At 41.9% G+C, this 14,108-nt stretch overlaps 4 protein-coding genes across 4 annotated transcripts in view; 1 reads left to right on the forward strand and 3 right to left on the reverse strand.

Annotated features, from left to right (window-relative positions):
- ik (IK cytokine) overlaps positions 1-14,108 on the forward strand; it is a 244,856-nt gene that overhangs the window by 215,351 nt on the left and 15,397 nt on the right. The window lies entirely within an intron of this gene.
- LOC140279612 (histone H3) lies at positions 5,916-6,359 on the reverse strand. The gene has a single exon (XM_072374768.1). It carries the CDS (start codon positions 6,343-6,345, stop codon positions 5,935-5,937), a length of 411 nt encoding a protein of 136 aa, XP_072230869.1. The 5' UTR covers positions 6,346-6,359; the 3' UTR covers positions 5,916-5,934.
- Positions 7,046-7,978, reverse strand: LOC140279569 (histone H1-like). Its single transcript, XM_072374725.1, has one exon. The coding sequence runs from the start codon at positions 7,916-7,918 to the stop codon at positions 7,307-7,309; it is 612 nt and encodes a 203-aa protein (XP_072230826.1). The 5' UTR covers positions 7,919-7,978; the 3' UTR covers positions 7,046-7,306.
- Positions 10,951-11,656, reverse strand: LOC140279939 (histone H2A). The gene has a single exon (XM_072375163.1). It carries the CDS (start codon positions 11,628-11,630, stop codon positions 11,244-11,246), a length of 387 nt encoding a protein of 128 aa, XP_072231264.1. The 5' UTR covers positions 11,631-11,656; the 3' UTR covers positions 10,951-11,243.

Below are 14,108 nucleotides of genomic sequence, written 5' to 3' on the forward strand. Positions count from 1 at the left end.
ATCCTTCATCCATCCATCCATCCTTCATCCATCCTTCATCCAACCATCCATCCATCCATCATCCATCCATCATCCAACCATCCATCCATCATCCATCATCCTTCATCCATCCATCCATCCATTCTTCATCCATCCATCCATCCTTCATCCAACCATCCATCCATCCATCATCCATCCATCATCCATCCATCATCCATCATCCTTCATCCATCCATCCATCCATCCTTCATCCAACCATCCATCCATCCATCATCCATCCATCATCCAACCATCCATCCATCATCCATCCATCCTTCATCCATCCATCCATCCATCCTTCATCCATCCATCATCCATCCATCCTTCATCCATCCATCCTTCATCCATCCATCCTTCATCCATCCTTCATCCATCCATCCATCATCCTTCATCCATCCATCCATCCATCCATCCTTCATCCATCCATCCATCCATCCTTCATCCATCCTTCATCCAACCATCCATCCATCCATCATCCATCCATCATCCAACCATCCATCCATCATCCATCATCCTTCATCCATCCATTCTTCATCCATCCATCCATCCTTCATCCAACCATCCATCCATCCATCATCCATCCATCATCCAACCATCCATCCATCCATCATCCATCCATCCTTCATCCATCCATCCATCCATCCATCATCCATCCATCCATCATCCAACCATCCATCCATCCATCCATCATCCATCCATCCATCATCCATCATCCATCCATCCATCCATCGTCGGGTAGCGGGGGGGCGGAGCCTAACTGTCTGTGACCTAACCCTATCCCAGCAGCTGTAATTTGACATTTAGAAAATTATTCCAGTTCCAAAATTCCTATAAAAGTTTTCCTATAAAAGTTTTCCTATAAAATGTTTTCTTTAAAAGAAAAAGTTATTGATTACGTATAAGAAAAGTTAAATATTATGAAATATTTACTGAAAATTTAGTTAGAAAGAAATAATGTTTCCTGTTGGCTTCTCCTGCAGAAAATAAAGTTTTAGATTTTAGAAATTTTAACAGTAAAACTAAATCTATCCTTTATCTGTTCATCCATCCTTCATCCATCCATCATCCATCCATCATCCATCCATCCATCATCCATCCATCCATCCATCCATCATTTATCCATCCATCCATCATCCATCATCCATCCATCCATCCTCCAGATGAGTGAGCAGCCTCCTCCGTATCGTCCTTTCTTCCCTGAAGGACCTTCTTCCTCCGGTTTCCCTCCAGGTTTGCTTCTCTCAGACTTTCACTCATCACCATGTTTTCATGTGAAGTTACGTTTAAACTTGACTTTCTGTCCTGTTTCTAAGTTTATCCTAAGTTTATCTAATCCTGACTCCATCAGTCCGGTAACGGGGGGGCTGGAGCCTATCCTCACCACACCATCCTGCAGCCCCCATAATATAGCATTTATTTCTAAAAATAACAGATATAGTTTAACTGAAGAGTTTAAAACTAAAACACTGCTTTTAACTCAAATCTTTGTTATTTAGCTTTAACCCCATTTTATTTTTATCATGTCTTCCTTGTTGTGATCATGTGACTTCCTGTCTGTCCTTCCAGCCTTCTGCCCTCAGTCAGCCCCTGGCTCCGCCTACCAGGTACCCAGCATGCACTGCAGCGTTCTGACAGACGTCACATGACTGCTGCAGATGAAACATTCATATAATCATGATAATGGCTTCATAAACAGACGACAACTTAGAATAACCGAATGTAGAATCTTTTTTCTAAATGTTTGGACTGTTTTTAATCCTCCGCAGACGTTTCCTCAGACTGTCACAGGTGGAGACCACGCCTACTACCATCCGGGTCATGTGGGACACAACGAAGCCTTAGGGACACAGCCAGGTTACCATGGCAACAAACACGAAGCCCAACACCCACCGAAACACACAGGTCTGTCATTGTCTGTGCGTCATCACAACTTCATTTGCATCCGATGACTGGTTATGGTTATAGTTAGTTTAGTTATAGTCAGTTTAGTTATAGTCAGTTTAGTTATAGTCAGTTTAGTTATAGTAAGTTTAGTTATAGTTAGTTTAGTTATAGTTATAGTCAGTTTAGTTATAGTTAGTTTAGTTATAGTTAGTTTAGTTATAGTTATAGATAGTTATAGTCAGTTTAGTTATAGTCAGTTTAGTTATAGTCAGTTTAGTTATAGTTATTTCTAGTTTAGTTATAGTAAGTTTAGTAGTTAGTTTAGTTTTAGTTAGTTTAGTTATAGTCAGCGGCTTTTTAAAGAGACTGGCGGAGCGAGGTCAGCCCTGATTGGTCCAGATCAGGAGCAGCGTCAGTTTAGTTATAGTCAGTTTAGTTATAGTTAGTTTAGTTCTAGTTAGTTTAGTTATTTCTAGTTAGTTTAGTTATGTTTAGTTCTAGTTAGTTTAGTTCTAGTTAGTTTAGTTCTAGTTATAGTCAGTTTAGTTCTAGTTAGTTTAGTTATAGTTATAGATAGTTATAGTCAGTTTAGTTATAGTCAGTTTAGTTATAGTTAGTTTAGTTATAGTTAGTTTAGTTATAGTTAGTTTAGTTATAGTTATAGTCAGTTTAGTTATAGTTAGTTTAGTTATAGTTAGTTTAGTTATAGTTATAGTCAGTTTAGTTATAGTCAGTTTAGTTCTAGTTAGTTTAGTTATTTCTAGTTAGTTTAGTTATGTTTAGTTCTAGTTAGTTTAGTTCTAGTTAGTTTAGTTCTAGTTAGTTTAGTTCTAGTTAGTTTAGTTATAGTCAGTTTAGTTATAGTCAGTTTAGTTATAGTTAGTTTAGTTATAGTTATAGTCAGTTTAGTTATAGTTAGTTTAGTTATAGTTATAGATAGTTATAGTCAGTTTAGTTATAGTCAGTTTAGTTATAGTCAGTTTAGTTATAGTTATTTCTAGTTTAGTTATAGTAAGTTTAGTAGTTAGTTTAGTTTAGTTATAGTCAGCGGCTTTTTAAAGAGACTGGCGGAGCGAGGTCAGCCCTGATTGGTCCAGATCAGGAGCAGCGTCAGTTTAGTTATAGTCAGTTTAGTTATAGTTAGTTTAGTTCTAGTTAGTTTAGTTATTTCTAGTTAGTTTAGTTATGTTTAGTTCTAGTTAGTTTAGTTCTAGTTAGTTTAGTTCTAGTTAGTTTAGTTCTAGTTAGTTTAGTTCTAGTTATAGTCAGTTTAGTTCTAGTTAGTTTAGTTATAGTTATAGATAGTTATAGTCAGTTTAGTTATAGTCAGTTTAGTTATAGTTAGTTTAGTTATAGTTAGTTTAGTTATAGTTAGTTTAGTTATAGTTATAGTCAGTTTAGTTATAGTTAGTTTAGTTATAGTTATAGTCAGTTTAGTTATAGTCAGTTTAGTTATAGTTAGTTTAGTTCTAGTTAGTTTAGTTATTTCTAGTTAGTTTAGTTCTAGTTAGTTTAGTTCTAGTTAGTTTAGTTATAGTCAGTTTAGTTATAGTCAGTTTAGTTATAGTCAGTTTAGTTATAGTAAGTTTAGTTATAGTTAGTTTAGTTATAGTTAGTTTAGTTATAGTTATAGTCAGTTTAGTTATAGTTAGTTTAGTTATAGTTATAGATAGTTATAGTCAGTTTAGTTATAGTCAGTTTAGTTATAGTCAGTTTAGTTATAGTTATTTCTAGTTTAGTTATAGTAAGTTTAGTAGTTAGTTTAGTTTAGTTATAGTCAGCGGCTTTTTAAAGAGACTGGCGGAGCGAGGTCAGCCCTGATTGGTCCAGATCAGGAGCAGCGTCAGTTTAGTTATAGTCAGTTTAGTTCTAGTTAGTTTAGTTCTAGTTAGTTTAGTTATTTCTAGTTAGTTTAGTTATGTTTAGTTCTAGTTAGTTTAGTTCTAGTTAGTTTAGTTCTAGTTATAGTCAGTTTAGTTCTAGTTAGTTTAGTTATAGTTATAGATAGTTATAGTCAGTTTAGTTATAGTCAGTTTAGTTATAGTCAGTTTAGTTATAGTTAGTTTAGTTATAGTTAGTTTAGTTATAGTTATAGTCAGTTTAGTTATAGTTAGTTTAGTTATAGTTATAGATAGTTATAGTCAGTTTAGTTATAGTCAGTTTAGTTATAGTTAGTTTAGTTCTAGTTAGTTTAGTTATTTCTAGTTAGTTTAGTTATGTTTAGTTCTAGTTAGTTTAGTTCTAGTTAGTTTAGTTATAGTAAGTTTAGTTATAGTTAGTTTAGTTATAGTTATAGTCAGTTTAGTTATAGTTAGTTTAGTTATAGTTATAGATAGTTATAGTCAGTTTAGTTATAGTCAGTTTAGTTATAGTCAGTTTAGTTATAGATATTAGCCTGATTATAGCCTGATGATGTCACACTGACAGTGTACGTGGTGGAGCCGCGCCGCCATCAGGACGATGGCGTTGGCTCGTACCTGGCGGCGTGTTCGGCTGCTCTGTGCTGCTGCTGCCTCTGGGACCTGCTCCATCGCTGAAGACCCTCATCGTCCCCCTCGCCGTGTCGCCACCTCGCATCACGTTGTTTATGACCTCCATCTTGCTCTGTGGACCCTGATTGGTCACCTTTTGTTTGAAAGACAGCAGAAAAATAAAAGCAGTAATTAAGCATCATTTCTGCGTATTTATTTTGTGTCACTGAGCTGATTTTCATGTTTATTTATGAACAAACAACTGATGTTTATACTTTACAACTTTAAACGTTTATAAGTTTTGTTAATATTTACAGAATCATAAATTATAAACAACTGGATAATAATGTAGAGACTCAATCTGTGGGTTTCAAGGCAATTAATAATTAATATTATATGAATTGGACTAATTTGGATTTTAATTCATTGGATTTTGTTGGACTGTGATTGGATGAAAAGGGTTAAAGTTGAAGTGCCGTCAGACAACATTTACTGATGCTGAGCCACTTATTAGAGAGATAATGTGACCGTAAAATCTATTTATCCTGAACAATTTTAACCTTTTTAAAGTGTGATTTATAGCTAATTAACTGTTTACTAAATCAATTAATTAATGGATTATTTTTCCAAGAGTTCTTTTTCTTACAGGTGATATTTTTAAAATAATACATTTAAATATATAAATATATGACTAAGTTCATCTTCTGGGTCAAGTCAAATGAATTTGTAGATTTAATGTACAAAACAATTCAAAGTGCTTTACATAAAATAAAAGCATTGCAGCTTAGAGTGAAAGAAGCATCAAGAATACATAAAAGAATATAAATAGAAACAAATAAAACAATTAAAATGAAGTAATATTGTTAAAACAGTCCTGCTTGAAACTCTGGCAGCAGGATGAGCTGCAGATGTTTAGTCCAGTTACGTTTATGCATAAATAAATAATATTTAGCAGCTTTTATCCAAAGTGACTTACAGGTGGGGGAAGGGGGGGTAGGGTTAAACCCCTAACCCTTCCCTAATGGAAGGCACCGCCCCCCCATGCTCCCCGGCTGCTGTGATTGGCTGCCCACCGCTCCAGAGGCATCTGTCTCAGAGTGTGTGACCCTGTGCTTGTCAACAGTTGCCAGCCTGGAAGGGTTAAAAGCAAAGTATAAATTCTGTGTGCATGAAGGACCATAAAATCTGACTTTAACCTTCACCCAACCCTGAGTTCAGCTCACCTGATCATCCAGAGACAGGTGAGGAGCAGCTGCCACCATCAGCACGGACAGCTGGTGCATCATGGGAGATTATGGTCAGAGAAGAGGTTAGAGAGGATGAGATGGCTGGTTTCAGGAGTGTTTCCTTTAAGTTGTTTTACTGATAGTGAATCAGGGGAATGTTGCATGTTTACTGTCAGATGGTGGAGGTAAACAAAGAGAAAGTGGTCAGAGCAACCTTACATTGTAAAGTGTAGGAAACTACACCGTTAAGATGGACAAGTTGGAGGAAGTTGTGCTCTTTGAGTGTATGTTTGTGGCTCTTAAAAGAGCCGTTGGGTTGGTGGTGGGGGGGCAGTCTAAGCCCTCTCCCCGCGGATGCGGCGGGCCAGCTGGATGTCTTTGGGCATGATGGTGACCCTCTTGGCGTGGATGGCGCACAGGTTGGTGTCCTCGAACAGGCCGACCAGGTAGGCCTCGCTGGCCTCCTGCAGAGCCATGACGGCGGAGCTCTGGAAGCGCAGGTCGGTCTTGAAGTCCTGAGCGATCTCTCGGACCAGCCGCTGGAAGGGCAGCTTGCGGATCAGCAGCTCGGTGGACTTCTGGTAGCGGCGGATCTCCCTCAGAGCCACGGTACCGGGCCTGTAACGGTGAGGCTTCTTCACTCCGCCGGTGGCCGGGGCGCTCTTACGGGCCGCTTTGGTGGCGAGCTGCTTCCTGGGCGCCTTTCCTCCGGTGGATTTACGGGCGGTCTGCTTGGTTCTGGCCATTGTTTTTCCGTCAGTGTCTGAAGCTACGACTGAAAGGAGAATGCTGCCTGAGCGCGAGCAGCGGCTTTTTAAAGAGACTGGCGGAGCGAGGTCAGCCCTGATTGGTCCAGACCAGGAGCAGCGTCAGCTGAAGCTGTTCTGCTATTGGTTGGATTTCAATATTCAAATTAAGGCGCCAAAACGAGCCCAACCAACGGCTCTGGAAAAGTAAAAGAAAAGTAAACCTCTGAGCCTCTATTTCGGATTACTGTCAAATGTTTTACTAAATTTCTTTTGAGCTGTGGTCAAGATCTAAAACTACTTTATCATTAAAGTTCTTTATAATGGTCATTTGTATCATGAAATATTTCAATTAAAATATTTTTTTGCTCAATTTGTTGTTTTTGGATAAATCCATAGAGTCATGGCCGACATCCTTTATATTAACTGAATGATTAGATTTAAAAGGCAAAGACTGTTGATATGTGGTAAAATACAAATAATTTATTCAAACAAGGACCCTCAGTCAGCACAGATTATATACGATGCTCAGCAATATGCTGTATTTAATATATATTTATATATTTTGTTTAAACTCTAAACTATGAACAAAGTCAAATAAAAAATGACTGAACAGCAAAAACACAGGATCTAATGAACAGGTAACTTCATCATATTTACACCTAGTTTCAGAGCCAAGTTTTAAATGCTTGAAGTGTCACCTTTAAAGTATAATTAAATGTTGTTAAATGTGATTTTATGGTTATAAAGTGGTGTGAATTGAATGAAATATCAGGGCCGGAGGCAGGAGTTGGGTTTAATAATGATGGTTCTGGTCCCATGGTTTCAGAGGCTGTGAAATAGAACAGAAAGGTGTTAAATAATGTGTGGTTTGTGAGTTGAGATTGATGGAGGAAGCGGCTCTCAGAGGAGGGAGTGGTGGCTCTGAAAAGAGCCTTTGGTGGTGGGATGAAGGAGCCGTTTACTTCTTGGCCTTCTTGGCTTTGGGTTTCTTGGCGGCAGTTTTCTTGACTGCGGGCTTCTTGGCCGGAGCCGCTTTGGGCTTCTTGGCCGGAGCAGCTTTGGGCTTCTTGGGGCTCTTCTTGGCTGCCACCTTTTTAACGGCTTTCTTGGCCGGAGCCTTCTTGGGGGACTTCTTGGCTGCTGCGGGTTTCTTGGCGGCGGGCTTCTTGGCCGCGGTGGTCTTCTTGGCGGCGGGCTTCTTGGCTTTAACGGGAGCCTTCTTCTTCACCACCTTCTTGACTGGTTTGGCGGCTTTGGGCTCCTTCTTGGCCAGCTTGAAGGAGCCAGAGGCCCCGGTCCCTTTGGTCTGGCTCAGGGTTCCCTTGGTGACCAGCTTGGTGACGGCGGTGTTGATCCGTTTGTTGGCCTTGGTCACATCGACGCCTTTCCCGGCCAGCACCTTCTTCAGCGCCGCCAGAGACATGCCTTTGCGCTCCTTGGACTCGGCCACGGCGGCCACGATGAGTTTGGGGAGGCTGGGTCCGTCCTTCTTGGCCCGGGGGGCGGCCTTCTTCTTGGGGGCTTTGGCCGGAGCCTTGGCCGGTGCGGCTGCTGGAGCTTCTTCTGCCATGTTTGCGTGTCGCTTCTTCGCTGTTCGTGTGAACGTGTCCGAGCTCGCGACAGGAGGCGGGACTTATAACACACATGAGAACCGTGGAGAAGCAACGCGCTCCGCCGCTCTGCTTCCGCCTCAAACGTGGCCACACTTGTGTTTTCTCCGACACTTTCCCCCCGAAAAATCCTCCCAAAACAACCGTTTTTCAGCGCAGTTGTTACCGGAGCGGGAAGGAAAGTCTGTTCCCTCCAAACTGAGCTCATGTGTGGCTTCCAGGACTTTTCCTCTCCGTCTCAGGAGGCTTCAAACCTCTCGGATACTCGACGGGTTTGAGCAGCGATCAGCGACTTTTCTCCACATTTAGTCCCCTAAAATGTCTAAAAACGGATTGTGTGAAATGCAACGGCGGTGTTCCCGTTAGCAGAGACGCCGGTGGACAGAATCAGGGTGAAATGGCTGCTGTGGGGTGAATAGTTGGGTTTTAACGGGGGAACTTTTCGCTGGCAGTAAACACACGGACTCTGGCGGTGAATAAGCCGGTTAGGACTCGCGTCTCTGATGGATCATCAGAACAAACTTCCCGTTTCCACCAAATGTGGGATTAACACGAAGGACTGACAGAAAGTTTAATTTCCCCTGATTCTGGACTTCATTAAAGCACCTTTTGTTTCTTCTGCTGATCAGAAATCAGATTTAAAGTCATTGATCAATAATGTTCCAACAGAACAGCTGAAGCTCAGTTTTCTCTTTGTCCAGCTCGAAGTTTGAACTCAGCTGGGATCTGATGAGTATTTGATATTTAATTTAAAGTTATTTTAAGACTTTTTAAACATGTAAAAAAACACTTCAAGAAATATTCAGAGGAATCTGTGAAAAATGTGAAAGTCTCAGAGGAATGAGAACATCTCATAAAGCAGGTGATTGTTAGACTGAATAAAAGGACTCATTTGGTGCTGAAACACATTCATTATCACCTCCAAGAAGAAAAGCTCCATCAGTTCCTGGATGAATAGATTCTGAGCCGAACATGATTCAGGACTCAGTGACTGATCTGCAGAGGAGGTGGAATCAGTTCGGTTCTGATGACAAACAGGAACTTTATCTGCATCATCTCTTTGTTCAGAGGTCTTCAGTCACTTCATCATTTCATCTTTCCTCAGAAACCTTTCAGGAAATCATCTGACTGATTATTTAATGAAGATAGAAAAGATTAAACTGGTTATTTTAGAACAAACATCACCGGGAAAACACACGTAAACAACAACCAAACGTTGTTCAATGCTGCTCGGCCCCCATCGGGTTAGTAGCTTCTCCTATTATCTTTATTTTTATTATCATTGTTATTCCTCTACTTTTCCATGCAAAAGAAGTCTATGGGTTTGGGTAATTAAGCATTTTCATGCCCAAACTGAAGTCTCTGGCTCCACCAACACGTCAAACTTTCAGGTCCATTCAGGTGTAAAACTTTGGACTCATTGATCCAGATTTCACAAATGGATCACGACGAGTCCAACGATGACTTTAATTTCCGCTTCACTCGATTTTACGCCATTTTGGATTTTGTTGAAAACGGAAAAAAAGTTTCGCAAATTTTGACCGATTCTCACGAAAATTGGCACCGAGTATCGCTGGACCAATCTGCACAAACCGTAGGAGATGGATTTCTCAATTTCAACTTTATTCACCCACTACAACCTTTTCCACGGGGCTTGACACATAAAATCTTCAAACCAAGCCTCATAAAAGTTATTGTGTGTTTTTTAAATTTCGCTTCCGTTTGTCCGTAGCAGCCCATCAAAGCCAAACAGGAAGTGAGGACAGATATCTCTGTGATGCATTGATGCTCTGGGTTTGCCAATAACTCGACCTTTGAGCTCCAGCTGGACCAGAAGCTGGACCCAGCCTGAAGCCCAGAGGTTCAGCTGGACCAGAAGCTGGACCCAGCCTGAAGCCCAGAGGTTCAGCCTGTGGACCAGAAGCTGGACCCAGCCTGAAGCGCAGAGGTTCAGCCTGTGGACCAGAAGCTGGACCCAGCCTGAAGCCCAGAGGTTCAGCTGGACCAGAAGCTGGACCCAGCCTGAAGCCCAGAGGTTCAGCCTGTGGACCAGAAGCTGGACCAGAAGCTGGACCCAGCCTGAAGCCCAGAGGTTCAGCCTGTGGACATACTGCTGTAGAACAGCAGGTTCTGACGGACCTTTCTCACCGCTCATGTTGTATTATGAGCGTATCTGAGGTTGAGAGTAAAAATCTGTCACAGTCAGGTTTGTGTTTCTCACAGGCTGCAATATGTAGAATATTAAGTTTATTAAAACATGTTAAATATTCAAAAACACTGTCCTCATATTTATGAATCTGTCAGTAACAACCCGGTCCATAATGGACGGGATTATTATTCTAAACATGACATGATAATAAAAGCAGTTGTGATGTTCAGGAGGTTCTTAAAGGAGATAAAAACTGAAGCTTCTTTCTTTATATATAACTATATTCTTGCATTTCTACATGCTATTCGTGTGGATGGGTTGTCATGACAGCGATCTGCAGTTCAGCTGCAGATATCCACTCTGTGAAGAATCAGCATCAGTTTTATGGATCAATATTCAGGACAGTTGATGGTACTTCAGGTTACTCCATATTTTGCCACCCTGCGCTCCTCAGAGGAGGAGGGGCTTAAAAAGAGGCTTCATGTTATTATTGGCTGGTCAGAGATCAGTGTAACAGCCCTGCCTAATGTGCGCGTTCAACACATCCACGGCGGAACAAACGTGCTCTGCGTAGGTAACTGCGTCACGGACGACGGTTTTAGTGATTCCCTGGATGTTATCACGGAGAACTTTCCGCTGCTGTTGACCGAGTTACTTCCCCTTATTACCCCCCCCCCCCGCCGCTCATTGCTGTCTGGAAACAAAGTGATAAACACCTAATCTCTACGGACGTAAAAGAAAGCAGCCAGCCAGAGCCAACGGGTTCACATACCACAGAAGAAGAAACAGACAAAATAATATTAAAAAAGGTTTAACAGAAACCTGGAGCAGGTTTAAGAATAGTTTCTTTAGCAGAATCTCTATCAGTGAGCGGTTTCATGCTGAATAGATGTGAACAATCCCGATAAATTAGCTTTTATGAAAACTTCCTCCATTTAAAAGTGGAATCTGGTAAATTATAATGGGCCCAAAACTATGAGCCGATGTTTGCATGTTAAATAAATGGAGTCCGGCTGTGGAAGTCAGATATGGATCAGATCTCCTGAACATATTAATATAACCATGAAGGCCTTTGCTCGGTCAGAGGTTTGTGCGGCTCTTAAAAGAGCCTTTGGGTTGGTGGTTATCAGCGGGCTTTACTTGGCCTTGGCGGCCTTCTCGGTCTTCTTGGGCAGCAGCACCGCCTGGATGTTGGGCAGCACGCCGCCCTGAGCGATGGTGACCCCCCCCAGCAGCTTGTTGAGCTCCTCGTCGTTGCGGACAGCCAGCTGCAGGTGGCGGGGGATGATCCTGGTCTTCTTGTTGTCGCGGGCAGCGTTTCCAGCCAGCTCCAGGATCTCAGCGGTCAGATACTCCAGAACAGCCGCCAGATAGACGGGAGCTCCGGCACCGACACGCTGGGCATAGTTTCCTTTGCGGAGCAGCCTGTGGACACGGCCGACGGGGAACTGGAGCCCGGCCCGGGAGGAGCGGGTCTTTGCCTTGGCTCTGGCTTTGCCGCCGGTCTTTCCTCTTCCAGACATGATGAGAGCAGCGATTCCTTTCTTGGAGGAGGCGAAAACTCGATATGAAGCCAAACACAGCCACGCCACGACATATATAGAGGAGCAGCTCCTCGCTCATTGGCCAGAGAGAGCGTTAACTGCCGTCGTCCAATCACAGAGCAGCTACGTCACACTTGCATATTAATGAGCAAACTTCCCTGAACGCAGCCGGAGGTTTACCGCCAAGAAACGGAATTAAACTTAAATCAGAGTTTATAAGTGTTTTACAGTCATATCAAACTAATAATACATTCTAAACAAGTTATTGGAGCGCTGGCTTTGTTATTATTATTACAGTTTGGTCCAATTCATCACTAATCAAACATAAGAAAACTGCAATTTATACAAAACAAAGCTGCACGCGCTGCACTTACAGGCGAAAGAAGCGCGAATATTCGTAAAATGGGTCAGTCTTTGTTGGCTGGATGTTAAGCACAGATTGTTGTATCTGTTGATGATATTTATTAGAAACATTATAGCAACATAAATCCATATATTTTATACAGAAAATTATCTTTAATTCTACATAGAAAATCTGATCTTTTAGTTCAGATTTATATAATTATGCTGCTCATAATAGGGCTCTTTCTCCATCTACAGTATTATATAGAGCTCTGAAGGAGTGGAATGACCTCCTGAATTATGTTACACAACAAAGAAACATGGTCAGCTTTTAGAGATTATTATTCAGATCATTAGTGTAAAGTGGGTCCTCCTACATCTGTGTCCCTGTTGCACTGATGGAAAGGACTCCCTCCCTCTTCAATCAGCTCTGACTTTGTGCATGATGCTGGAGATTAAACGCATTCAGCTTTTGTTCTGACTTTATGTAAGTCTGAAAGTTCTAGCACTAAACAGAGGGACGGCAGCTCTGTGATGTGAGCTCTAATGCAGAGGGTCTCTTTCCTCACACTGTCTTGTTGTTTTTGAGGCTGCTGAACTTGTTGGAAACTACATGGATGATAAGCTGTTTCTCTGCTCTCTAAAACCAATGTCTTGTCTTGTTCTTCCCATGCTTGGGCGCCATCTTGCCTCTCTAACCCTGTCATGTGGAGGCGTGTCGAAGCTGGACTGAAACTGAGCCTGACACCGAGACCATGAAGCCGGTTCTAACATCTGATCCACAGACTCTGTCAGAGCCGCTCAGGGAAAGTTTCGGGTCTGCAGACGTTTCCGGCTGGTTCTGCAGTTTAATAATAGCAGCCGTGAGAGGCTATCAGAACTGAAACTCTGAGTATTTATTTAGTTCCATATGCAGAAACTCACGGTGTGGTCGGATGGGCGTCATTGTGGTCAGCTTGTTTCTGATCTTGTTTTCTGCTTGTCTCAGTCTGCGTCAGCATCATTTACAGACCCTGGTTCTGCAGCCCAGGCTGATCGCTGACATCGTCCCGACAGCTGGAGACAGCTCTCACAGGTAGGAAACACTCGGTACCACACTGCCTGGGTTCAGGATCCAGGTGCTCGGTGCAGAAATGACTCGGAACATTTAAATGTTCAGGACTTCAGGACCTCCTGAGTCCTGCTGGACGGATCAAAGAGGGTCCAGCTGTGATGTGTGACTAACTGGAATCTCTGTCTTCTTCATATGTTTAAATGTTCAAACAGTTTATGGAGAACAGACAGAAAGGAACCAGCATGAAGAGTTAGCGATAGGTTTCAGATGTTTGATGGAAATTATAGCACAGAAATGTGTGAAATGTGTGGGTGAAGCAGCCCAGAGATGTTTTACTGAAGCTGAACTGAGTGTTAGACATGAGAGGAAGTTTCTACTCTGATGATCTGTGGCAGAAACTGAAGGAGGAAGTCGGCCGATCCCAGACTGTAGTGAAACCACATGGAAAACTTCTGTTACATCTACAGTCCTGCTGTCAGGCCCCAGCAGCAATATGTTGCTTTGGAAAGGAGTGATGATGATCAATATTTCTGTCTGCTATAAGTTTTTCAGAAAGAAACCACCAGCAACTCAAATGGGATATACAAGCCGAAAGTGAAAATATTTCAGATTTATTCAATCTAAAAGAATGATGGTGAAATTCTGAAGCTGCTATTATATCGGTTTAATTCCAGGAAACCATTAAATATATTTTAAGAACAGATTTATTGATCTTTATTGATCCGCTTTTAACCGATCCAGCTGTACACTGACGTGGTGGGTAGCCATGCCCGGGTAGCATGGGGTACGGTGTCTTGGCCTTGGTTGGGACACCGGACGACCCACTGAGCCACTGAGCCACGGCCGCCCCGTATTGCAGGTAATTTATTCCCCGTAATGCATTCAGAATACCCCCCCCCCCCCCCCCATCCTGTCCAGCATTACGGCAGCAGAATTGTAATCTGAATACCTTTTATATCAAACAGATTTGCTTTGCCTAAGGAAGTTTTATGAATGTAAAGCTCCCCTTGATGCCCATTTATTTATTTGTGTTTACAATATTTAACATGTAATAGAGCCGA

This window comes from Leuresthes tenuis, unplaced genomic scaffold, assembly GCF_036924035.1.
Source record: "Leuresthes tenuis unplaced genomic scaffold, fLeuTen1.0.hap1 SCAF_21, whole genome shotgun sequence".
NCBI classification, from domain to species: Eukaryota; Metazoa; Chordata; class Actinopteri; order Atheriniformes; family Atherinopsidae; genus Leuresthes; species Leuresthes tenuis.

Excerpts from the sequence above, each read along its gene's own strand:
- LOC140279939 (XM_072375163.1), bottom strand. The coding sequence starts at position 11,630 with ATGTCTGGAAGAGGAAAGACCGGCGGCAAAGCCAGAGCCAAGGCAAAG.
- LOC140279569 (XM_072374725.1), bottom strand. The coding sequence starts at position 7,918 with ATGGCAGAAGAAGCTCCAGCAGCCGCACCGGCCAAGGCTCCGGCCAAA.
- LOC140279612 (XM_072374768.1), bottom strand. The coding sequence starts at position 6,345 with ATGGCCAGAACCAAGCAGACCGCCCGTAAATCCACCGGAGGAAAGGCG.